The 26,661-nt window shown below is 42.6% G+C and overlaps 2 protein-coding genes across 2 annotated transcripts in view; one reads left to right on the top strand and one right to left on the bottom strand.

The window, feature by feature from the left end:
* The window catches only part of LOC120455139 (high affinity cGMP-specific 3',5'-cyclic phosphodiesterase 9A), a 105,203-nt gene extending 82,712 nt beyond the window's left edge, over window positions 1-22,491 (top strand). Inside the window, exons 5-11 of the mRNA XM_039641043.2 lie at window positions 1,902-2,227; window positions 8,232-8,383; window positions 8,449-8,556; window positions 17,448-17,574; window positions 17,662-17,957; window positions 18,033-18,504; window positions 19,155-22,491. Coding sequence (XP_039496977.1) covers window positions 1,902-2,227; window positions 8,232-8,383; window positions 8,449-8,556; window positions 17,448-17,574; window positions 17,662-17,957; window positions 18,033-18,504; window positions 19,155-20,414 — 2,741 coding nt within the window. The 3' untranslated portion in view covers window positions 20,415-22,491. The remainder of the gene's footprint in view (window positions 1-1,901; window positions 2,228-8,231; window positions 8,384-8,448; window positions 8,557-17,447; window positions 17,575-17,661; window positions 17,958-18,032; window positions 18,505-19,154) is intronic.
* Window positions 11,758-13,938, bottom strand: LOC120455141 (neprilysin-1). Its single transcript, XM_039641046.2, has one exon. The coding sequence runs from the start codon at window positions 13,870-13,872 to the stop codon at window positions 11,854-11,856; it is 2,019 nt and encodes a 672-aa protein (XP_039496980.1). The 5' UTR covers window positions 13,873-13,938; the 3' UTR covers window positions 11,758-11,853.
* Window positions 22,492-26,661: the final 4,170 nt, after the last annotated feature.

Raw genomic sequence — 26,661 nt, 5'->3', positions numbered from 1 at the left:
AAGTAATTTACTTATATTTCATATATTTACTTTTCGATAGATTTGGTAGTGAGGCAATACCGATAGTACATTTTTTGCTAACCCTTTTTTCTGGCAGTGTCCTTGGTCTGTACATACAGCATATCAGAAACGCGACGGCGGCTTAATTAAAAATTGTAAGTGGCAGTAAATTAATTATAACCGTTGCCCGCAAAGTGTTTGGCTTGCAGCACATGTGGGCGGTCGTCAGCGTGGGGAGGGCGGTGGGGGCGTGGCATATCCACTACTTTGTGCCCCGGCGTGTCTATGTGTGTGTGCGAGATGTAGTGTCTGTGTGTGAGTGGGGGGTTGCACTTCAAAGGGAAGCGTTTTAATCAAATTTCGAAAAGTGGCACCGCTTGTGATGTGGGTGAAAACGAATAGAGGAAAACCTTCGGCTGCCGAAACAAGGAAAACGGTTGCGGGGGGGGGCGGAGGGGATGGGAGGTAAAACTGTCTGAAAAGTCAGCTCTCATTACAATGAGATCTTTGCAAATTCTGGCTCACATCCCTTCGCATTTTCGCAGGAAGTGGAGGCAGGTAACTTGTCCCAAAAAGCGATCTATGCACATAAACCATGGTCGGCATGGTCCATGTACCTGGACCTCCAAATTGGAAATACGACAAATGAAAGGGGCCCATGGCCAAGAATGTCCTTTGATGGGGACTTTCCTTTGTCGTTCGATGGGAGGGAAGCAATTCTGAAATCACTCTGGAACGCCATGCTAAATTCCCAATAAATTCAAATCCGTACATTGGTCAGGCTTAAAAGTTTAAAGCGGATTTCATGTGCCGTAAAAGATACTTGAAATAATATTAAGGTAATTGTAAAAAGGGCACTAGTTTTGCAGACTCATTAATATGTATACTTGCTACTTGTATACTTGCATTAATAAGTATACTTGCTACCATTTCGATACAACCACTAACCAGTTGGGCCGAAATTGAAAATATAAGCATAGAAAAATAAGGAAAAAAAAAAACAAAAAAAAAAGGACTGCTGGCCAACTTCATTAGGCGTCGAAAACATGAAGGCTAGTTCATTTTCATTTCACTCTAATGGGTGGGAAGCAAGGGGCGCAATCATAAAATGTTTTGATTCATTTGCAAGCTAAATTGAGGTAAAGCATTTCAACTTTTCCTGGATCGCACCTGGCCCGAGGCCGAGGGCGTTACTGAGGATGGTGGGGGCGTGGCAGCTTCCGCCGGTGAAGGCGAACTATCTGGCACAGGTCCATTGGTCCACAGGTTCACAGGTCCACAGGTTCACAGGTTCGCTTGGTGCTTCATTTTCAGCCATTGAAGCGTGCCACCGATTGAAAATTTAATTTCCCGCCTATGGCGTTGGAATAAAAACAAAAAACCGGGTTGGGGAGGAAAAATACAAAAACATAAACAAAAACAAGAATAAAAACAAGAATATAAACGAAGAGTGCCCAACCTCAGAATGAGGCAAAAAAGGAAGAAAAGGAAGCTGTGCCACCGGTTTAGACCAGGCCAATGTATTTCCGTTCATATTCGAGTCCGGCAAGTGGATTTTGATTTTGATTTGGATTTGGATCTGGAGCTGGACTTATTTGCAATAATCCAAATTGCCATGGGTCGAATCGTTAGACTGTATTTCCTGTTTCAACTGCCTGATTTACTTATTGAACTGAAGCGCCATTGGACTTCAAGTCTGTCTGCGGCAAAATACGTGTGGACAAAACTTGAATGCTGTATAGAACATAAATCTTTTTGCTTTGATTTCCATACTCTGATATACTAACATTTTCAGGCAACTAAGTAATCTAAGCGTTTGTCGTTTTGAAAAGCGATTTTGGTTTTGAAACGAATTTTGAAAATGAAATTTCCAGCTGATGCAAGTAATCCTTTAATCGCAGGTCTCTCCAAACGACCGCTGGGCCCGCCGCATCGTAAAAGCAGTCTACCAAAGCATCAGGAGGTGAAGCGCCGCTTTCTGGAAATTTGTGATACGACCTTCTCGGAGGAGGTGAGGGCCGCCCTCCGCCTGCCGGCCTTCGATTCCTACGAGTGGAGCGATGCCGATGTCATCCATCTCATGCAGACCATGTTCGTGGAGCTGGGCTTCATCGAGAAGTTCAGCATTCCGGTGGACACGCTGCGCGAGTGGCTCTACGAGGTCTACAAGCACTACAACGAGGTGCCCTTCCACAACTTTCGGCACTGCTTCTGCGTTGCCCAAATGGTGAGCTAAACTCTATATATGTATACTCTATAATATAATATTATATATATATCAGTTCAAGTCCAGTTCAGACATCTTTCACGTTGAGTAATTTAAACTCTTACGTCTTATGCTACAATTTAAGTTTCCCTTGATTATGAGCCACAATATCTGTATGTACATTCTGCAATCCGAAGAGCTTGTATATTTGTATATATATGGAATATTTTTGCAAGCAAGCACAAATTCCTTGAAGTGAAATCGGATATGCGCTGTAGTTTTCCCTAATGGCCTTTCCTTGGGCAATACACGTTGTGATCTAATATATATAATATTACACAAGCACTAACTAACCCGTGTCGCAAATTATTAATAAAATACTCGAGCGTAGCTGGTAAAGAAATAATTTTTTTTTTTTTTTTAAATTTATTTATTAAGTGAAGAATCCGTACATCATAGTCTGTCACTGTATCAACTTGTGTGTCTCCCAATTTGTTCCTCAACTGTGTAGAGATTGAGGTCCTTATGAAGTGTGGAGTTCCGTACGTACCAGGGGCAGTTGGTTATTTGTCGTAGTGCTCTATTTTGCATCACTTGGATTCCTTTATAATTTGATTGATGATGAAGGAGTATAGTAGCGGTCCAAGGACGCTGCCCTGTGGGACTCCAGCTCTCATTGGATATACGGAAGAGTAGTTATTCCTCACCGTGATTTTGAATTCTCGTCCTTCCGGGGTGCGGGTGTGGGGTTTTGTGTGCGGGGTGCGGGGTGTGGGGTGCGGGGTGCGGGGTGTGGGGTGCGGGGTGCGGGGTGCAGGGAGCGTGCGGTGCGGGGTGCGGGTGTGGGGTTTTGTGTGCGGGGTGCGGGGTGCGGGGTGCGGGGTGCAGGGAGCGTGCGGTGCGGGGTGTGGGGTGCGGGGTGCGGGGTGTGGGGTGCGGGGTGTGGGGTGCGGGGTGTGGGGTGCGTGATCCGGGGTGCGGGGTCCGGGGTGCGGGGTGCGGGGTGCGTGGTGTGAAAAAAGAAAAACCTTTTAAGCAAAAATAATTATTTGGAACAATAAGAGCATTCCGCAGTTTTGTTGCCAAGAAAAACTCAAAACTTTATCCACTTCGTCTACCGTTTGCCTTTATTTTCCAACAACTCATTAACAAATAAAGAAATAATAGATGCAGATATTTTCCACACCGAACACTAATAAATGCATGTAAAATGTGTATGTATGTATGTATGTACATAGATGTGTGTGAACGGACAGACAAAACTTGCAATCGATATAATGTGGGAATTTTTATAAGGCGCACATAAGTATGGATATATTCTATATTCTATATCTGAATCTCGCTGACTGTTAACGGTGTCTGTGTGCGTGTCGCTTTGTCATTGTGTGGGTGCCAACAATGAGCGGCGCCCAGTTGTATGCAATGCAAAAATAAACCAAAGCGCCAAAGGGCAATTCACCCAAAACGCTCACACACACACACACACACACACACACACACACACAAAGACAGGACATACATACATACATACGTGTGAATGCCTGTGAGTGCGAAATGTGGCTTAGAGCAGGACCTATTTTTAGCTGCCAAGATTCGTCCAAGATACGAAGAATTTGTTTCTCTTTTAAATGGAAAGCCCGTGTGTTGCAAAGTGAGAAGTGAGAAGTGAGCGGAGGCGAGTGGCAAAGGAAAGACCGAGTGACTGGTCACTCACCCAGTATTGTCCAAAATAAAAAAAACCACCCATTTTCAGACCAACAAAACACAGAAAAAAAAAAGAAAAAGAAAGAACCCTCGTTCCCAACTGAGCACTTAGAACAGCGACCCACTTGGCTGCTGCTCAAGTGCCAGCGGAACATATTTTTCGTAACCTACATTTTTGGCAAATGAAAGTTGCCGGGTGTTGTTGCATCTTTTGCAGCGCGCTCCTTTCATTTTACTTGCCCCAAAATGCATACCCTATTATGCATTATTCTTGGGCATAACCCACAAGCTACAAAACTGCCAAATATGCATTACATGACTGGTGTAATATAACATCATAATAGTTTCAATTCTGCTTTTTCCAATTTGAATTCAGTTTTTAATCTGCAAGTCCCATTTTTACTACTCTGTCACCTTAAAATGCAGCTCTATTTGCATTCTTTTAAAGTCTCATTTCACTTCTTGTGTAACATAAATAGCAGCTGAAATAAATTCAAATGCATTGTCACTCCAAGCTTATTTCCATGGCAAACTTTGCCATAAAGCGTTGCACTTAGTCGATCTTCACTGTAGCAGTAACTTCTGAAGGAACTAAGACAAAGACACACAAACACACACAACAAGAAAGGAAAAAAAAACAACAAGAAAAGCGAAACGAAAACTTTAATAAATTATTTTTCCAGGCAACAAAGGCTAACAGGTAAAGGGCGGGTAAGAAGGGGGTGGGCGTGGCAACAGCGGTAGACTGCAAGCTGAAGTCAACAATATGGGAGCGACTGAGGGGACTGTGGTGAATGAGGGGGGTGTGGGGGGCAAAGGAGGACAATAGGACGACAGAAAGTCAGATAGTCGAGGCATCAAGTATACGCACGGTTGCCCCATTGCAAAATTGCTGCCACAAGCGCAACTATGACAATCGCATTATTATTTCTCTGCCGTTGTTGCTGTTAAATATGTTTGCCATAAACCGCATTATGTGCCAGACAAAAACAAAAACAAAAACACCAGAATGCTAAAAAAAAAAGGAAAAAAAAAGGGAAAAAAATACAAGAAGACGACAAAAAAAAAGAAACCATGGCCACGCAAACACAAACATGGGGGAGCGCCCATTGTCATCGTGCTCGTCATCATCGGTGGCCAACTCATTGCCGTTCCCACCTGCGCCCCACCTGTGTGCACTATTTTTATGATTGTCCTGGCCGCGTAACGGTATTGCACTTTCCACTGACCGAAGGACACGTGCTGGGGACTTGCAGCCGCACTCACTTTAGGCCACGAAAAAACTACCCAATTGATGTCGATTTAAACATCCACTGCACATGGTTTTGTGGCTGCATTAACCTTCCAAGAGTAATTCACTTTTTGTGTTCATTTTTTTATTCAGCTTATTTTATTTTCGTTTTCTAAATATATTCACTTTTTTTTTTTTAAATTATTAATCTTCCAAAAGTCATTCACTTTTTGTGTACATCTTTTTATTCGGTTTTTTTTTATTTCTAAATATGTTCACATTTTTCTTTAATTTATTAACCTTCCAAGAGTAATTCACTTTTTGTGTACATTTTTTATCCAGCTTATTTTATTTTCGATTTCTAAATATGTTACCATTTTTTTGTTGCGACTTTTTGTGATGAAATCGGCTTGGTTTATTTTGCAAATAAAACCAGCAAAGTGAATCAATTCTTCGGTGGTCATCAAAATCCTATTAAAATCATAAACCTTTATTGGTTTTGAAAAAGAGAGAGTTTTAGTTATTTGACTTCAAATCGAAAAGCTGCGACTAATAATTGTAAATAATCGTATGTTTGTGGCAATGAGGCGAAAAAAAAGCTTTTGGCATATTCAGCTTTGGCAAAAATGCCTTGTTAAATATGGCATATGAATCGATGGCAGAATGGTTTGAATTTCGAACTCCGGCCAGCACTTTTTCCCCTTTTTGGCGTACGAAACACCCTATCCCCTATTCATTTTTATAGCTTTCCAACGATCCATATGCGCTGTTGCGTATTTTACAATTCAATGGGGACGGCCATTTGCATAGGCGGGTTTTGGGCCATCAGCACAGTTGCGGTTGCAAAAATAGCAACAGACTAAAAGTAAAACCAACAGAAGTTCTTAAATATCGAGTGGCGTCATCTAAATGTCTAAATATGATATTGAAATGAAATACCGCAATCTTGATTTTCATTTAATAGTTTTCATTGCAATTGAATGTCATACATTCGATGGGTTTCTTCAGCGTGATTGTTGATTTTTGCACTGCACTCTATTATTGCTACTTGCCGCAGCTGTTCATAGCTTGTTAGAGGGCATATGTGTGTGTGCTGGTATGTGTGCGTGTGTGCGTGTGAGGACCTAAAAGCCGTTTGCAGGACATGACAGTCAAGCCGTTAAGCGGCTTTCGCCCCAACTACAAGCAGGCGAACAAAAACTGCTGAGCATTAAGGCAGCGGCAAGAGCGTAAATTTAAATTATTGAACCGAAGCCGCCGAAAACCGACTGGTGGCTTGTACTCCTTGTTTTTTTCTCTGTTCTCTGTTTGTTGTTTTCATTTTCGTTTCCTTTTTTTCCCCTATTTTCCCGCCGAGAATTTAGCCGCTGCTGCCCCGCAAAGGGGGCGTGACCGACACACACTTTGACTAATTTCCATTGGCTGCACTTTTCATCTGACGCTGCAGTTGATTTCCTTGGTGTATTTTTGCCACTATCCGCTGAAAAGTTTGCCAACAAGCAGAAAATGCACCACCCTTGAGAGTTGGCATAGTGTGGGTGGTTGGGTGGTTGGGTGGTTGGGTGGTTTGAGTGGGTTGTTAGTTGTCTGCGTCTGTTTGTTGACAATGAATTTAGATAAACTTGCGAAATTCGAAACGCAAACAGCATTTGCATTTGCATAAATTTATAGCATCACCACACCCCACACCCCTGCGCCCACGCTTTGTCTCCCAGAGAGATTTTGTTTTCACACCATATCCCTCTATATATATATAGTCTATATATATATAAGTATGTATAGATATATATGCATATCGCATAGCCCTCGCTCTTTCACAATTTCGATCCCCGGCCCCTTTCACTCGCACTTAATGCCAAAGTAAACGCAATGGCGGCGAAAGTTGTGCAACAACTTTTACGTCCAGAGACCCCAAAGTCTCACCTCTTTGGGGCCACCCAACCCCATCTTTGAATGGGGCACACACACCCCCCCTCCCTTTCCATCCCCCCTCCTCCGCCTTGCAACTTTAGTGCAAAGAGCTGAGTAAAGTTTGCGCTGCTTTCGCATTTCGAAGAGCTTCAATTGAACGCTGTTGAAATTCCTCGAGGGTCTCCGTCGCCCAGTCATCTTCATTTGCAGCTCCGAAAGGACAGAGCGCTCGAGAATGCACCACGGATGGGACTAGAAGTTACCCAATCAATCAGAAGGGAAGTACATATAGAGTCCAAGGACCACCAAAATAAGTACTACAATCTGTAATCTCTATTAGTGCAAAAAGTCTAAATGAATCGGTGTCTTACTTGTTGCATCCCTTTCAGTAGTTGGCAATTTAAACTTCTGTAAGAATATCGGGTTTGAGCATGGCCTTTTCAATAATCTTGCGCAAACACAAAACGCCCTTCCACATGCCAAGCATACAGGGTATCAAAAAAAGGGGTTAAGTGTGGCAAGAGAGTGTGGATTGGGGCAGGTCCTTCTACTGGTAATTGCAAGGGTTTCGCTGCAGACAAATTAAGTTGGCACAAGGCAGGGAGCCAGAGGAGCGGGGGAGCAGAAGGGGAGCATGAGGTTCGAGGTGCGACAGGAGCAAACGATAAAGGTTATAGACGGTGGATCGGATTAAATAGGTGGAAAAATGGTTAAATGCCAGGCAGCTTTAAGCCAGTCGCTTTACCTTACCTTACCTTTCCTGTCTAACCTCGAGCGGATAAGTTTAAATGTTAAATTGCCAGGACTAATTGGCCGCATCAAGATAAATGGCTAGATCGATGATGCTCGAGGGCCAGATGATGCGTTGCATCCTTCCAAAGGATAGACAACTGGTTTTTGCTCACAAATTCAATGGGGGAAAACAGAATGCTGTATAATTAGCCGGGCGGACGAATAATGAAGCTATTAAGGATAGAAACTTTTTAGTTTGGGTGGTAAAACAATTAAATAGCTTTACGTTCACTTCCTAATCTAAGAATCATAATGTATGCATAGATTAAAGATACAAGAGTGAAGGAATAGAATATATATACAAAATCATAACATTTTCTTTAAATCAATTATATATATTATATACCATTATCATTAAATGAAATGCATTCGATTGTGTTTTTTCAGATGTATGCCATAACGCGCCAGGCGAATTTGCTGAGTCGCCTGGGCGATCTAGAGTGTCTGATCCTTTTGGTGTCCTGCATCTGCCACGACCTCGACCATCCTGGCTACAATAACATCTACCAGATCAATGCCCGCACCGAGCTGGCTCTCAGGTGAGTAAATCCGTTGCGTATTTTTGTGAATATATATATATCTACATTTATATTTTCATTTGCAGATACAATGACATCTCACCGCTGGAGAACCACCATTGTTCGATAGCGTTCCGCCTGCTGGAGCATCCCGAATGCAATATATTCAAGAACTTCAGCCGCGACACCTTCAAGTGAGTTTGAGCTCGATTTAAGGTCCTATTTGCCCGGGGACTCGGTTCGGTGGCTTTGGGTCAATTAATTGCCAAGCATCCACTTTATGCGCGGCACGTACCGAATGACATTGCATTAAACGCTCGCCCCATTGCCGTGGTAATTAACAGCTACCAGCTTCCAACTACCAGCTACCCAGCTACCAGCTACCCAGCTACCAGCTACCCAGCTGCACTGCATCCAACGCCACAACGCCCATCTTCAGTTTCCCAACACCCACAGCGAACGCCACCCCACTTGACCTCCATCGCCCACCGCCCACCCATTGTCCTGACCCAATCTGAAATCCATGCCAAGGCACGACTGCGAAATCCATTGATTTAATATTTAAAGAGCGTAAAACTGAGCAATTCTGTGGCGCCAGCCAAAGGTGATGAACGAATGCTACCCCTTATACATATAGTATGCAAACATTCAGGGAAACGAAAACAAGGGAATTTTTAGTTTTAAATAGGAATTTGTTAGGCAGCGCACATTTTGAATAATTTTTCATAATTCTAATCATAGAATTATAAACTTTGAAAAATCTATATACCCCATGGATGTGCATTCGTTGGGTTTTAAAAATAAGTATCGCGTAAAGTAAAAAAGTTGCAACAGAAGATGAAAAGCGTAGTTTTCTACGGAATGTTCATGCAGCTATTGTTGTTTTTTTCATTGGTTTTTCCTGGTTTCCCTGGTTTTCCTGGGATTTTGCTGGATTTCCCACGGTTTTCCGCTTACAATATGCAGCCTGGCTGGGAATCGAATGAAGATTAAGCTGTAATTGGCCCGTACACGACATAATCCTAGTGTTCAGCTCGCTTATAACTTAACTTAATTCGAGAGAAAGCGCCCATCGCCAATCGAGTGCAATTGAAATCCATCGAACGCACAATTGCCATTGAGCAATCGATTTACCGAGTAATTAATATAAATCTCTCACCGTTCCGTTTGTTTGAATTGTCAGTTGAAATTTATGATGTGTGCGTAACACTACAGTTAAGAGCAGCTTGCAACAACCTTAAAGTACCTATATACATTTAACAATTCAAACGAAATAGTTAGTTATGAATATGAAATGTTATATTGTACTTATTAGCATACTGTTTCTAAAAGTTCAAAGACTTTTCTCTCGCCTTATTAACGCTTATCCAATCACTTCTTGAAAAAATACCCGTACTACTTAACCAGTTTCGATCAGCTAATGAAAATGGCGAGGAAGAGCTCAATGTTTGCTTTCCGCAGATTATACGTTTATATAATAAAGCTATTTGATGGCTTAGCGCAGCATTTTCCGCGCTTAACTGTTAAACTGACCCCCCGCAACTAGCTTTTCGCATTCTAAACTCACTTGCCATCCCACTCTCCCCACTTTTCCCACTTTCCCAACTTTCCTCGCATTTTCCTGCCATCCACTCCACCGCTTTTCTTGCAATTTCATTTATTCTGCGTAATTTTTTCTTTACTCCGCATTCATTGCATGCATTTTATATTGGAAAATATTCCACAAACACTAATTAAGTGGATTAGCTGGCGAAATGCTTTTCCACGACTTTGACTTGCATGGGCGAAGAAGATGTGCATGGAAAGTGTGGAAAATCGCGAGAAAATGCGGGATAGTGGATATTGTTGGTATTGCGAAATGAATGAAATGAAAAACGGGTGGCTGGCTGGCATCAAACTTCATCATCATCACCAATCACAGTAGTCATCATGAACAAGAAACGCAATCAAGGGAAAGCCGCGCCCTTGACAACATAATCGCCTGCCGCCCTCTAACACACATTATCCATCCACTTTTCCACATTTTCCCACATTTTCCCACATTTTTCCCCATTTTCTCTGGCAAGTTTGTGTGCATAAACTATTGGATACTTTTGGGAGTTTTTGATGATGAAACTTGTTGGCAAATGCACACAATATGCCAGCCATCATCAGACGAGTGGGTCGGTTAAAGCGGGCGGAAAATGCGTGGGTGGTGAAAAGCGGGTGAAAAGCGGTTGGGGAATCGATGTGTGGCCTTTGCCAAGCAAGCATCCGTAGACAGTTGTCGTTGCGATTAGTAAGCATGATTATAACCAGAGAATTGCTTGGGCATGTGCATAAATTTAGCCATTGTTCCTGGAATATCCAACCAAATAAGTAAATATTATTATTCCATTTGCCTCAGCAATAACAAGTCAGACCGCTGAGAATTAACTCGAATTCGAATGCTGCAATTCGTGTAACGAGTATCTGCAGTTTCGAAAATGCCATTCAACAAGGCATTCTGCTCTCCTATTAGGGAAATACAAAACAACTATTAGTTACTTAATAATAACTACTTATTAGTTACTTAGGACATGAGCATAGTTTTTTCACAACACATTTGCTAGGATTAATGAATAGGATATCTACAATTTAATTAACACATTTGCTTGAAGCTGAATACAGCTATGTAATGAAAAACGGATTGCGAATAAATCATTAGGCAAACTTGCGATCCAGCATACATGATATACATATTTTAATGAAGGTAATTTGATTTAACAACTGCATTAATCACTGCTTAATTGCATCACTGTAATAAGCTAATTAAACGGCAGAGGTAAATTGTATTTACATTCATAAACCGATTTTATATCAAAGCAATAATGGCAAATATTTGACCACCTGCCAAATTCTTCGTATTTCGGTTTATTTTTTGTTGCATATTGTGGGGCTGATTTTTTATTTATCTGCTGCTGTGGTGTATGTGTATGTGTGGGCGTTACAGGTGTGGTAGGCGTGGCAGTGTGCAAAAAACAAACTCAACTACGCGTGGTTGCATTTCATTGGATTGTGGCCAAACTTCAATTTCACAAAAAAAAAAACTAAAAAAAATAGCTACACTTGTGTGTACTTGTAAAAAGGTGGCTGAAAAGTCGATGATGGCAATTGCACAATAAAAAAAAAAAAACACCTGAAGTGCAATATCAGACAAATAACAACAGAAATAATTAAATTTACATTGACCAGCGGCTTTACGTTGAAAACATTGCACTTCTATTGATTACAAAAACATTATTTCATATCAGAGACATCATTTAAAGGGTCGTTTTTACATGCGTACATGATTGCTACATGATTGCCATAGATCACAACTATATATATATATATATATAAGCTATTTGTATAAAAATGAAGATATGTTGCCATTGTTTCTCGTTAATTTCAGGCTACAGTCTAATTTATTTCTGTGTCGATTAGTTTATAACATTTTTACATCAGTTTTAAACATAAATGCTAGTAGACATTTACCAAATGCGGCACTTGCCGATGGGATTCATCCGGCTGCTGGCCTGGCACTGAAAGGTGTCCCCGAACTCCGGCATGTTGCCGAGGACATTATTAACCCGCTCCGCGTGTCCGGCATGTCGACTCAAGCCCGTCGTACTGGCCACCGTGCCACACCAATTTTGGGCAAAGGCCACGAAGAAGGTGCGCAAATGTGCAGCGTCGCCACTTCGACGGCGATATGTGTCGAGGGCCAAGCGAAGACCCTCCGTATCGGCGATGTTCTCGTTGATGGTTAGCGTGGCATTACTGTACCGTTCGCCCAAATAGCAACCGGCTCTCAGGCTAAAACGTATAATCGCCCTGGCCGGCCACTGGCCATTGGCCAACTGGCCGATGGCATCGTAATTAAGGCCATCGTAGTCGAAGGCGTGAACCATTTCGTGGGCCAGGATGTAGCCCAATCCGGCGGATAGTTTGGCCATCGTGTCCGCCTGCGAGGAGCACTGCTGCTGCTGGATGAGGGGCGTGGCCATCAGGCCGAGCGGCAACTCAATGCGATTCAACTTGAGGCGATAGTAGGCATTCACGGACAGCGGATCCGCTGGCGCCGAGGTCACTGGCTCACCGAATACCTGCCGGAATTCCAATTTGGCTTGGCTAAGTGACAACTGCAATAGGTTCTCATCACAATTGCCGCCCAGCAGGGGCGTGCCAGCAGCACCATTGAGATTGGGATTGGAATTGGGATTGGGATTGGGATTGGGATTGGGATTGGTATTGGTATTGGGATCCTGCAGACGAGGCGTTAGCAAACGCATGGCCCTCAGTTTATCACGAGCCAAGTTGCGGGTGACCAAATCGTCGTGAAAGACCTCCGTTTCATTCAGCACCAACTCAAATTGCTGTTTCAGATCTCGAAATAGCACGGCTATCTGCTGTATGGCCGTGTCATACACATCCTGATACGATTCACCCAGGACCAATTGCATTTGCAGTCGTCCCAGTTGTCCGGGCATTAGTTTCCTCAACTGTTCCAGGCAATGTTCCCGCTGGCTGCTCAACTTATCGTCGTCGTGCAATCGCAATTCAAAGTATGCGGGTAACTGCAGGAGCAGCCACGTGGACATGATCGTGGGATCCAACGTATGCTCCGCCAGTAATCTCTGCAGACCCTGTAGATACTCCACATCCGCCACCAGCAGCAGGCTCGTTGAATCCCAATCGATGCCCTGCAGAATCGTCTCGAAGTATCGTTTCAACTGCAAGCCGGGCAGCTGCTGCTCCAAGTCCTTGAGGCTCTCGGGTTTGCGCAACACCAACGTCTGTTCCACATCGTTGGGCAATAGCTTCTGCAGACTCTTCTCGAACGCAACCAATTTCTCGGCCAGCAGCGCAGCTCTACGCACTCGCAGGCCCAATTCCAGGAGCAAAATCTTCAGATAACGCTGATACAGGAACTCATTCAGTTCATCATCGCGGCCCAGTAGCTCGAACTTGGGTGGCAGCATGTAGAAGATCCGCTGATCCGCCGACTGCCAGTTGTCCTGCACCAAGAGTCTCCACAAACCCTGTGCTCCATACGTTCGCAGCCCGGCATTGGCCAGCACCCAATCGAAGGAGCCGCTATTGTTGGTCAGCAGCGGGAAGTTGGCACCACTTTGGGCCAGTGCATCGGTGTAGGTTCTTATCGACTGGCCACTCGACAAGCAGCTCCTGTAGAACGTGGCCAACTGGTTGGTTGAGGAGGTTGAGCTAGTAGAGTTGGTGGGTGAGGATTCCTCTAGAGATCGGATGAGCTGCAGCTTTAGATTTGCCACCCACTTGGATCGCATGTCATGGGCACCGAGAGTGCGCTGCGAAGTGCTCGCATACCAATTTCCGCAGGCATGCTGATGAAAATTCACGCACGGCTCCTCCTCCGCGTCCATGTCGTTCTCCAATTGCAGCTGGCAGTCCTGGGATGCCACCAGTTGCAGCAGCACTACGACCAGGATCATTCCCACTCCCAGCCAGGTGATCGAAAATGGTGCCATCATTGCAACAGCAGCAGCAGCAGCACCAACAGCTCACTTCCACTTACAGCGACGTTTGTTTACTGACACTTCCTCTCCCGCGAGTCCAAGTTCAAATCCGAATCCCAATCCGAGTCCGAATCCGCAGCCCAAGTCCGGTGTGCTGATAAGCCGCCGATAACCGCGCCTGACATTCAACGTGAGTCCGCCGATGTCAACGGCAAACGAGGGGTGTTCCACTGGTTTTGCCCCAATCAGAGTTCGCAGGAAAATACATTTCACAAAATTCCAATGATAAGTATATACTATATGACTGCTGAATAAGATTCATTTTGTTTCGATTATAAATGCTTCTATATTGCCAATCCAATGTCAACTTACAGCTCCACTCAATGAAATCGTGTGGCACGTGTGTTGTAGTAAATCAGCTATAGTCACAAGGCCAAAACATTGAGATGAAACCGGAGATAATGCCAACCGAATTTGCTGCCGCTTCTCGAAAGTCGCTGGGCCCCAGCATTTACCGTTAAATCGGAGCACACGCGTAATCAATTAATCATCTTCCATCGCCACCTACCTCCTCACCTCCTCACCTCCCTCCTGCTCCTCTCTCTCGATGTCTCTTGATTTCAGGCACTTTGCCATGCAAAACCAAATTAGCCGGCCACCTTCAATCATTTGCCCTATCCCCCACAAACAAGCACGTGTACACTGGGAAAAAAGGGCATAATAAATAAAACTGCAATACATTTATTTGATTAATCCAATTGTAGGAATGTGCCAAAAGTGTATGGCAAATATTTAAGAAATTGTATTAGACATATTTTTCATTTAGGTTTCTAGATTGAAGCGTGATAGTTTTGATTTCTGTGCGTGTAGTGTCCTCTTCCTGGGAGTTTTTGTTTCGATTGGGAACAAAGCCCGCTGCGATTGGGATTTTAATAAAGTTGAGAGTCAAATTTACGCTGCCTGAGAAGCAGATACAATTGCACGGAAATGAATGAAAGGGAAAAGCGCTGAAAAAGGAAAAGGAAAGTAGGAGGGATTAGCTCTTCGATCGATTACTGTGCGACTGTAGCTGTGTGAAACTCAAGAGATTGAATAAATGTCGATTTATGTCACAGGTAGAGCTAAAAATCGAATCAAACTGAAGCAAAGTTTCTGGTAAAGTTTAATAATAAGAAAAGATTACTTGTATCTCACGTAAATCGGTATCAACTTATGAACAACTATAAACAGTCAACAAAAAAGTGAATTAATTCATCATTTTAAATTCAATCTAAGCTAGTACACCTGTAGAGTAACTACTTTAACTTTCTTGCAAAACTCATCGAGATAGAGGGCTCAGTTCCGTTTAAGGCAACATTTAGTTGGTCCCAAAACCCCAATGCAATTTGGCTGGAAAATGCATTTGGAAATTGCAAAAGGGACTGAGTGAAAAATCGTTTTCTTCTTTTTTTTGCATTTTGCATTTAATCCGCACCGCACTGTTCTGTTCTGTTCGCCTAATTGGGATTTTCCGATTTGCTGTTTAGTAAGTAAACTATCGGCAGAAGCAGCAGTGTTTGCTTGGGGATCAACTTCTGACCGCACCACGCCGCTTATGTGCCACAAAATCGAGGAATAAAAGTTCAATTAAAATTCCACAAACTGATGAAGGATGTGCGAAGCTTGAATGTGGGCGTACGAATTGTGGGGGCGGGGCGGTATACTTGAAAACAGCTGCTTCACTTGAGCCAAAAATAAATCATCCAAGAAAACGCAAGCGGCGAAGGCAAAAAGTAGAAGCAACACTGCAAAAAAAAGCTAAATATGATGCATATTTTTACGCTATAAATTAATTAGGTTGGGGTTTTACAATAGTTGTGAATGCTGAAAGTACAAAACAAAAATTCCTCTGCATGAGTTACTAATTTCGTGTTGACAGCATCCATTGTAATAAAGTATTGATTAAATACCTATTAATGTTGTAAGCAATGTATTGATTTTTTCCCAGTGTAGCGTTGAGGAGAAAAAGGATCTGCTGGCGGCAGATTTGGCACTCGACGCTTTGCAAATTAGTTTCGAGTTGAGTTTTTGGTTGGCGCTAGGCGCATTTCATGCAATTATTTAGTCATAATTAGCGCATAATAGTTGCCGGTTTTCGTCGGCGCAAAACTTTGCTCATCTGGCAGTCCGCTCGCCCATTCCCCATTTTCCATTTTCTGTTTGGCACAATTCATCATCATCAACGCGGAAAACAAAAAGAGTTGCCTGCTGCTCCTTTGGCAGGATAATGCCCGCAATGGATAATCACTGCACTTGCCTCTCTAATTGAAGCATACCCGACTGTTATCCATTTCTGTTTGCAACTCCAACTCCAAATCCGTTTCGTTTCATTACGAAGTTGCAAGTATTTTGGCATTGTTATTAATTAAATCCCAATTTGAGTGGCACAAACTCATGCGTAAGTTTATTAATTAAGTGACAGGCATTACAAGGTGCATTGCATACCGGAGATGCCTCCATTTTGATTGTTTTTGAACCAATTAAGTGGCAAAGTGAATAATGTCGGTTGAATGCTTGAAACAAGCTTGTGCTTGTGCAGCATGAATAGTTCATGGTCGCACTGAATTAATGACAACATTGCTTACCATGTTATTAGTCGTAAAGGTTATCCATTCCGTTGCCAGTTTAAATGGGTAAAGGCTGTTGCCATCACCTGAAAGCCCATCAAACTGTCAGAAATTGTTTAGTCATTGATGGAGATGCAATTTTCCGTTCAACTTAGTAATTCCCACTGCAAAATGTTGCGTTTATCCAACTGATGTTGCCTTCGATGTGAAAATAATAAAAGTAGATATAAATATATATGTATGTACATACGTATATAATGTTATATAAACTCGTGACAGACGGCGGGTGAAATGCGTTGCTCTATTTGCAGTTTAAATGCGGCAGTTGCAGTTGCGCTGAACTTGCCACCAGGAGTTTGGAGTTGACGTGCAGCCAATGCAGCTTGCTTGACACGAAAAATTCAATTTCCCGGCACGCTGTTCCACTCGCTTTTCCTTTTCCTTTTTCTTTTTCTTTAGCTGCACCCGACACTCTTGTCTTGGCTGCCTCAATTTCAAATAGAACGAAATGCAATTTGATATTTAACGCGCGCTGCATTTGTCAGTCTCTCCTCGGCCTGTTCGCTCTTCTCTGTATTTTTGTATTTCAGTTTATATATTTTTTCCTTTTTTTTTTGGCTTTTTCCGGGAAAAAAGCACTTCATTGGCCTTGTTTTCTCGTAAACACCTTCCGGTACACACACTAGAGCCAAATGGAAAGCCAAACGCAATCTCGACTCCACTTTAAGTTGAAGTTGCAGACCGCCGGCGGGCAAACCAATTTTCAGCCAAAACAAAAGGGCCAAACTCTTCAAATTGTTGCAACTTGATTCCGAAGAGCAATGCTCCAAATTAAGATTGCACTCATACAAAAGTGAGCTGTTGTCATTCACTAAACACTCACTCACTTATTTCTCATTGAAAAGGTGGCTTTTGCTTAAAAAATACGTTTAATATAGCAACATAAACTACTAACTACTGTTTCTTTCGTTTTTAATTGTTTAGTAACATTCGCGAGGGCATCATCCGGTGCATTTTGGCCACGGACATGGCGCGTCACAATGAAATCCTCACGCAGTTTATGGAGATAACGCCCATCTTCGACTATAGCAACCGTGCCCACATCAATCTGGTAAGTCACATTCACACCCACACCCACACCCGCACCCACACTAACCACCCGGATTACTTACACTTTTGGGGATATCTCCTGGCGCAGCTCTGCATGATCCTGATCAAGGTGGCGGACATATCGAACGAGGCGCGACCCATGGACGTGGCCGAGCCCTGGCTGGATCGCCTGCTCCAGGAGTTCTTTGCCCAGAGTGCCGCCGAGAAGTCGGAGGGATTGCCGGTGACGCCGTTCATGGATCCGGACAAGGTCAGCAAGCCGGGCTCACAGGTCCGCTTCATCGGACTCGTTCTCCTGCCACTCTTTGAGGCACTGGGCGAACTGGTGCCGGAGCTCACCGAGCTCATCATCATACCCGTGCGCATTGCCCTCGAGTACTACAGGTACTTGCATCACTAACTTATACCACATATTCTATATAATCTGAGTTATTTTCTTCATTGCGTTTTCTTTTTTAGGCGCCTCAACGATGCGCAGACAAAAGCACGCAAATCGGTGGCGGACAGCAATACGTCCGCGACCTCCGATAGCAACAGCGGCACCATCGATTCCAATGCGGCCATGGTCAGCACTCCGGGCGGCGCCAGCGATAAGCTCAGCTTGGACAAGGGACTGGGCAATTCGCAGGGCTCCGGCGCCGCAGGAGGAGGAGGTGGTGGTGGTGGTGGTGGTGGTGGTGGTGGAGGAGGAGCAGGTGCCGGAGGTGGTGGCACTGGATCGGGATCTGGCGGCGGCAATGCCGCTGGCAGCGTATCGCCGCAAATGCCGCGCTCCGGATCCGGGATCAGTGTCAAGTCGCGACGCAGCATTCCATCGCAAAAGTCCGCCTCGAGGACGTCCGTGGATGAGCCCGGAGGAATGGCGGCGGAGCTGCACGATCTGCCGGAGGGCAGCGAGAGCGGTGACTCGGAAACGGCCACCGAAGTTGATGTAAGTGGAAGCCAGAACTGTTGCATCTGCACTAAACCATGTAAACTAAACAATATTGAACTAAACATTAATGAACATATTTACGAATATTTACAAAAATATTTTGAAAATATTATTTATTTAATATATATATTAATTACCCACCTAACGAAATCATATAAAATATTTTAATATCTTTTCGACTGGCCAACTTCAATTCCTGCGTAGGAACACTAAAAATGTCTGTAAACCCGAAGTGAATATTTTAACGAAATCCAAATGGTATTCAACTTACATTTTTTTGCCCAACTATATGCAGTTTGTGTTCTTAGTGTTCATGCCAATACAAAACAAAAAATATATCCCCTTAATGAAAGTAGTTGATTTTATTATTTTGCTAAATATTTTTGTAGGCTTTAATGTGTGTAAAAACGCTTCTATTCAAAATCATTGAAAGTAAAGAGAAAACTTATGTAAAGTGTATTACAGTTGGTTTTTAGTTCATTCCACAACCGGACTCAACTTTCTCATCTTATTAAGCTGTGAAATTCCATTAAAACCTTTAAAACTTGAAAACTGACACGAGAAAGTTCGTTTTGAGACAATTACATTATGCACGGCATACGCGTATAATTTAATCAGAATTTCCCATTTATGTTCGGCCATTGCAGGTGGCCGAGAAGACGTCCAAGTTCAAGGTGGACACCGAGGGCAGCAGCAATCGGAGCAAGTCCTCGCACTCCACCTCCCGCAAGTCATCCCGCGAGAAGCGCCCCTCGATGATTGGCGAACTGTGCAGCAGCGGCGGTGGGCAGCGCATTCGGAACTCGTACGGCAACATCCACGGCTATCACAGCAATCGCTGTCACTTTGGCAACAATCGGGCGGTCAGCTTGGATCAGTATAGCAGCGGCGGTAACAATCGCCGCCTGTCGGATGGCCTGCCGCAGGTGATCTCCGACAGCAATGTTTTCTACGGCCGGCACAATCGTAGCAGCACGGAGACCACTGGCGCCGCCGGTGTGGTTGTTGGCATACCGCAGGACACCAATGCGAACACCAATCATCCGGTCGGTTGTCAGCTGAAGGAGCTATTGGCCCGCACCGAGGCGGACTCCGATTGTGAGGACGATGGCAATGGCAGGGCGGACAAGAAGATTCCGCTGGTCATACCGCAGTCGATGCCGCAGCTGGCCACATCATCGAATGGTAACATATCGCCGACACTGGTGGTCACCGAACAAATCCTGCCCAGCAACGGCAGCACACGGAGCAGCGGCAGCAGTGGTCGTGGCGCTGCCGGAATACCTGGTGGATCGGGTGGCTCCGGAATGCCGGGACCATCGGCCGGTACTGGTGGTAGTTCCTGGAAATCGAGACTACGCCAGTTCTCCGATTACTTTAGCTTCAGCTTCGATAAGAGCAACAAGCGCTTCGGCAGCACACGCAGTAGTCCCTGTCCCGGTTCCAATTCCAATTCCAGCTCGGGACGTGCTAACAACAATGCCAATGGCTTGGGTGAAAATCAGGACGGATTGGGAGCAGGCGGTGCCATAAAACCGGGCATGTGCTGCACCACCATCACCAATAGCACTGGATCCCCCGTTAAAGTCGAGGCGAGAGGTGGCACCGCAGGCGGCGGTACTGTGACCACCATGACCACCATGACCACCACCGGAAATGATGCCCATCAGCGCCATCGCGCCTACAGCCTGGATGTGCCCGGCATGATGAGATACTCCTCCAACGACAGCAGTCGCCATCCCAGCAACAATACGCTTCAGAGTGCGGGCGGAGGCGGAGGCGGCGGCGGCGGCATTGCTGGCCTGACCACCGGATTAGAGGTCACTGCCCAACGAGTGCCGCCCAGTTTGAGCGTGGAAATGGGCCTGGCCAGCGGCTCATCATCGGAGGCGGGCCCAAAGATTTGACAACAGGGGAGCACCAGGGTGGATGCGGTTGCCATTGGCAAGGGCTATGACGGGGCCGTTGAGCAACAGCAGGAGGGCGATGAGGAGGTGCAGGACGACGAGGACGCCGATGATGGCCGCGAGGAGCACCGCCAGCTGCAGCGGCATCATCATCATCATCATCAGCAGCAGCAGCAGCCGGACGCCTCGTCCAGCTGCGAGGTGTCCTCCATGTCGATGACCGTGTGGTCGGCGATTGGTCAGCGTTTGAACGCCCTCGTCTGCCATTGCTGCGAACGCAAATTACCGGAACCAGAAAATGTCTAAGTGGGTGGATAGTACCCAACACCCAACACCCAACACCCATCACCCATTCAAGATGCAATCAAATGCTTGACCCTCTGCCCCCCCTCAACTTTAGCAGCTGGGTTGTCCTTGGCTTTCACACTCGTTGGCTTCGCCTGGTAGCTTAGGTTTTAAGTTTAACTCGTAGCAAACTACATTAGATTTCCACAGATTTTACTCTCTTGTTTTGTTTTTTTTTTTTGTTTTATTAATTATTATTTTAAATTTCTCTTGTTACCTTTTAAGTATTTTTATTTATGTACATGCGCATACACACACAAATATATATATATACATCTATTATTATACTTAATCGAATTTGCTATTGTGGGCACAAACAACTACGAGCTGCATGTTTAGCACATAAGCAGGCTTCATAATAATGCCATAAACAAATTTCAAAGCATTCCAAAAAAGATCTTAAAATGAAATGCCTCACATGCCGTCGATCAGTAAACGAATTAACGATGCATTAACATTGTCACAGGCAACTTTCCCATCGTGTTGAGAATGGAAATGGAAGATAACTAACTTTGTTAACTCATTTGAGTGCGATGCCTGGAATTCCTCGTAAATAGCTGCATGGCAGCATCAATTTCCCGTGCCACCGAGCTCTCAGAAAATCAACAATGCGTTGAGTCCAGAACTCGTAGACCACCAAAAATGTTTGAGGCCTTTCGTTTCGCTGTCATGTGAAATTCACGTCTAATTAAGCAAAACAAATTTCGCCCATTGAAATGCATGGTTTTTTAGGTACATCATCGATGTATGCAACAGGCATGGTCGCCGGTTTTATCCAATGTTGATTCGGTCCCAGTCGACTAATTCCATTTGCTTGCAGCTCGTTGCCGTTCACTCACGCTTTTTGCCCAATTTTTTTGTTCGTTTGGTTCGATTTTTGCAATTTCCATGGCCAGTCGATTGGATTCTGCAGCCGCAGCTGTTGATGTTGCTGCTGTTGCTGTTCCTGTTCCTGTTGCAGTTGCAGTTGCAGTGCTGATGACGCTGATGGCAGCACTCAATTAGAAGGCAACGTGGGAGCTGTTATTCTTTCGATTATGCACGATTTTTCCGGCTGCTAAAAACGATTCCAAAAATGAGAATCCTTTGGGAGGTGGTGGGCCTGCAGAAAACAAAAAAAAAAACACAAATATCAATTTGCATTCGATAAATGGAAACGATTGAGGCCAACTGCATTCACATATCCCAGAAAAATGCAGAAAATATGGAAAAAAAACCCAAGTTAATTCTAATCAATGTACATTTCTGTATGTAATTATGTTACATAGTTCAAAACACAGACACACACACCAACACGAATGCAGAGCAATGCAAAAATGATTGCATACTTTGCAGGGCGACCTCTGATTGGCGAAGATGAAACTTGAATTCAATTATGAAATGGCAACGCAGAGATAAATAGAAAAGGAGCAAAACTAATGAAATAATTATGAATGTATTATGCAGAGGCGAGACCAAGCTGGTCCTTGGATACAGATAAAGCTATATTAACTGAAATAAATAAAAAGAGTTGCATTTTTTTTTTGAATGTGTGTAATTAAGTGAGCACTAATTGAGCGTTCAATTCGATGAAGGTGTTAAGAGGCATATTTATTCGGTGTACATTTGGATGTCTAGCGAATCGCAGCGAATACTCTTTACTAATTGTGCATTGTAATTGCAAGCTGCAGCATATATGTATGTATGTACCTAGATGTGTACGTGTCATTTTCTCTCTAAGTTTTGTGTACGTTTGTTGTAGTGCGTAAGTAATAAAGTACTAACTATATATATATATATATATGAATATGAATATACATATGTATATATATATATGTATACACATATATGTATGTAAACCAGAACGCATCAGTGAATGCACAGCTAAGTAATTCTCTGCGTGTGGATTTCCGCTCGTTGTGTGTTTTCTGTAGTTAGACTTGAGACTAGCAACCTAATTATAAGTTTATCGAATGTATTCGTGTATGTACCTTCCAGTCCCCGCACTTCAAACAGTTTTCTGTTGGTGGCCCTGCATAGACTGAGCAGGACACACTATATACACTATGCTACACATGGCGCCCGAACAGGGACCGCATGGTATGGCACTCAGATAAACAAGCTAGCAAAATGGAAAATGATAACAAGAAAAAATCCTTTGACGGATAACTCCTAGATGTAAGAATCTACCTAAACAAACCACTCGAAATTAGCTAACACATCAAATTGATTTGTTGCCTTATGATACTACAACTACTACAACTACTACTGTGCTGCATTACAGCTGTGTGAGTGAGTGCTCCGCGACGGAAAACTTCACTTTTCCACAATTGGTCACAGCGTTTTATATTGTCCATGCCACCAACTTCCCTTGTTTGAATGACAAAACATAAAGACTAAAACTTGAATTTAAACAAAATCGACAAAACGAAAAAAAAAATATATGAAAAAACCAAACAAAAGAACTTTCCAACAAAACCAACTATACATATAGATACAAATATATATATATATACATAAATATTTATCTTAAAGATACTACAACTACAAAAGTCGTAAAAAAGAACTCTAGGTGTTTTACAAATGCATAAAACAAAAAAAATAAATAAATGGCAACTAAACCCAAAAACCAAAACCCAAACGTAAGCCATTTCAAGCATAACTAAACTAGTTTAGAGCCCGAGCAAAAAAGATGGCAAAGCAAGTCAGATGTTGGCCAAAACCCAATATGGATAAACAAATTTGACAGGCCGAAAATATTAATGTCCTTGCAATGGATCAACAGATATCGATAATTAACTCTTTTAAGTCAATTCAAAGTATTTAAAAAAAAAAAAGAGAATCCCAAATAAATGGCTGACAGTTTTTAACGATTGACTTACTTGCTACATTGCATCAAAAAATATTTCAATAAGTAAAGACAATAGGTGAATACGCATTAATATAAACCAAAATATATAATAGATGTTTACTACTTTGGATCATGTTTTCCCTAAAAGTCATTTCTTTTAAGTCCGACTACAATTTTGAAATCATCTCAATTAATAAATTAAGAATTAGATTTTATTAAATTGTTTTCTATGTTGTCAAAATAATGCAAAAAGTACACAAAATATAATGCGAACAAAAAATGAAATGATTTGCCTGTGAGTGTATAACATTAGGATATCATAGTTCTGTTATCGGTACGATTGCCAAACATTCAACGATTGACAGCTACACTACTTACATACATATAAAATATATAAAACTCTGATTGAATCGCCAAAGAGCATTGCAGGGGCATTCCTAACGTTTTTCGGCAATCACGTAACTATTTAGCGTAATTTTTGGCAGTCAATTAAATGCTTCCCCCTTCCCAAAAGTTGGTTGAATGTTAAATGTGGGAGAGACACATCGGATGCGATCCGATAGCGATAGATAGAACGAGTTCCAAAAACACAAATGCTTGTTCGGACCTAATCAAATATTTAGACAAGGATATGAGCAATTTGGACCAACTTGACTAAACCCCCACACATAACCCTTGATTTCCGAAAGAAACCCCTGCAGAAACATATTTGTGTATAAATGTATGTGCAAAAACGATAACGATTCAGTATGTGTACAAACATAACACACACGCAGACACAGCGACACACCGACACGGACACAGATACAGATACAAATACAGAAGTCTTAGTGTGCAGTTCAACGTATGTAACAATCTCGTAGGTCTAAACCATAACTACCTGTCGACTTGCCGATCTAGATTGAGATCAAACAATATCAGCTTAAAAAACGAAGAGCGGATTTGACGAGGACCTATGATCCTAGGAACAGTGGGAATGGAACAAAAGAAACACTGAAAACGGAACAGGAACCGCATGCATCTTACTTTATACTTTTCTACGTGACTTACAACTTGAGCCGGAGACGACAAACAACTAGAAAACTAAAAAAAATAAACTTCCTAAACGGTTTCCACTAAAACACAAGCCTATCACACGCCCTAAAATCCACGCACACAAACGCAGCTTTGTCAATGAGAAAATTCCTTTCAAAATAAGTAAATTTGCCCACAGTCACCTTAGTGTGACCCTTCACAGCGACAATGTGACCAAGTGTGCATCTGATACAAATGCGGAAAGCTTTCTGACTTGATTGTCAACCAATTCTTAATTATTTCTATATCATTTGGGCTTCAAACTCATTGACTCAGTCTGTCGTATAACCAAATGTCCAGGCAAGGCATCCAACCACCGATAATGGACCACACCCTGCACCAGATAGATAACCCGTAATAACCCCCAAACCCAACTGCTTAACCCTTGAAAGCCTTGACCGTCACATCTAAACTTGGTAAAACGCGTTACATCTACAAAACTAAGAAAAATGCAACTAATATATGTGTAATTACTAGTGACCCTCCTGAACAACTGACAAAGCCTTTACTCAAAGAAAACACACACAAAAAATACAAAGACTACAATTTTAATATACAAGAAACAAAAACAAGAGAATCGAGATCTTTAAGCGAAATTTTAATCAAGATGAATGTAAGAGAGATCCTTGAACAGCATTCTTCGGCAGGCCGAAGTTTAGATGCTCTTTCAACGCCCACACACACATATGAACTAAGGAAAGATCTATTATATATACATAAAAGCCTGGCCGCTTGCTCTTCAGTGTACTGGAGCTGTGTTTTTTTTTTCTCACCTCTCATGTTGCAGGACTTTTTAAAAGTGAAAAGAACCAGAAAAAGAACAAGTAAACAGAAGTACTGGAGATACCCTTGCAAATTAGCGAAAAACCCCCAAACAAAAAAAAAGATCTTCAAAAACTATCTTTTGCAGGGGCATCAACAAGTTATATAGTATATTTTCAAATTTTATGTCAATGAATAGAAATGGATATATACATACACATATATATACACATACCAAATAGAATCATAAATATATACATAAAAATAGTTATAATTTGTAAGTAACAACCGAGAACAGATCGTCAGCAAGCTAAATATCTTAAGGATATTTCTGCACACACAAGTACGAAATGCGACAGCAACACACACACACAACACCCAAAAGTAGTTGAATTCTTTACGATGATCAAGTAATATGGATCAGGAAATATTATCTCAGCAAATGAGCAAGCATTGAGTGTAAATTAAACAAATTCCAACCCCCACTTCCCCCTCACAGAACCGAAATATCCCACAGATAATATCCCTCTCACCATCCAAAAGGCAAGTTATACAGTGCATATGCATATACAAGTATAGAAACCAACCAAAGAGCATGAGAAAAACAGAGAAAAACAAAGCGCTATGCAAATTCTATGTGAAGTAATAGTTAATATATATATATATATATACATACATACATACACACCTATATACAAGCCGAAAAACATTTAGATGTAAAAAGCTCGTGGCACCTTCCCTCTTAAATAAACGAATCAAATATCGCTGAGTATCCCACGCAGAACAGTCAAAACATGGGTGTACAACTAATAAATCAGCTAAGAAACGAGAAATTCAATGAAACTTTCCCGAAAATGCATTTAAATGGTAAACAAATATTTAAATGAGATAACTCAACTTGTATTTAACACCTAGTTATGTCCAACTCAGATTAATGGCATACAAAGACAACCACATGCAAAATACAAACTACAAAATACAAAACACACAGACAGAAAGACACACAGACAGACAAACAGACAGACTGCGATGCAAAAGGACTACTCAAGGACACACCAATACCAATAGAAGAACCACAGCCTACGAGACAAACACAAACACACGGACACACTCACACACACAGACACACACACACAAGTATTTTTGTGTAAAAGTATAAAACAGAAAATATGAACTAATGAATGAATATGAAATATATTGAAATAAAATCATTTCCAAACTACTTATTAAAAATGT

The sequence above is a fragment of the Drosophila santomea genome, chromosome X (assembly GCF_016746245.2).
Source record: "Drosophila santomea strain STO CAGO 1482 chromosome X, Prin_Dsan_1.1, whole genome shotgun sequence".
Classification (NCBI taxonomy): Eukaryota; Metazoa; Arthropoda; class Insecta; order Diptera; family Drosophilidae; genus Drosophila; species Drosophila santomea.
Note: the sequence above shows the minus strand (reverse complement) of the source record. Positions and strands in the feature narration are given on the sequence as shown.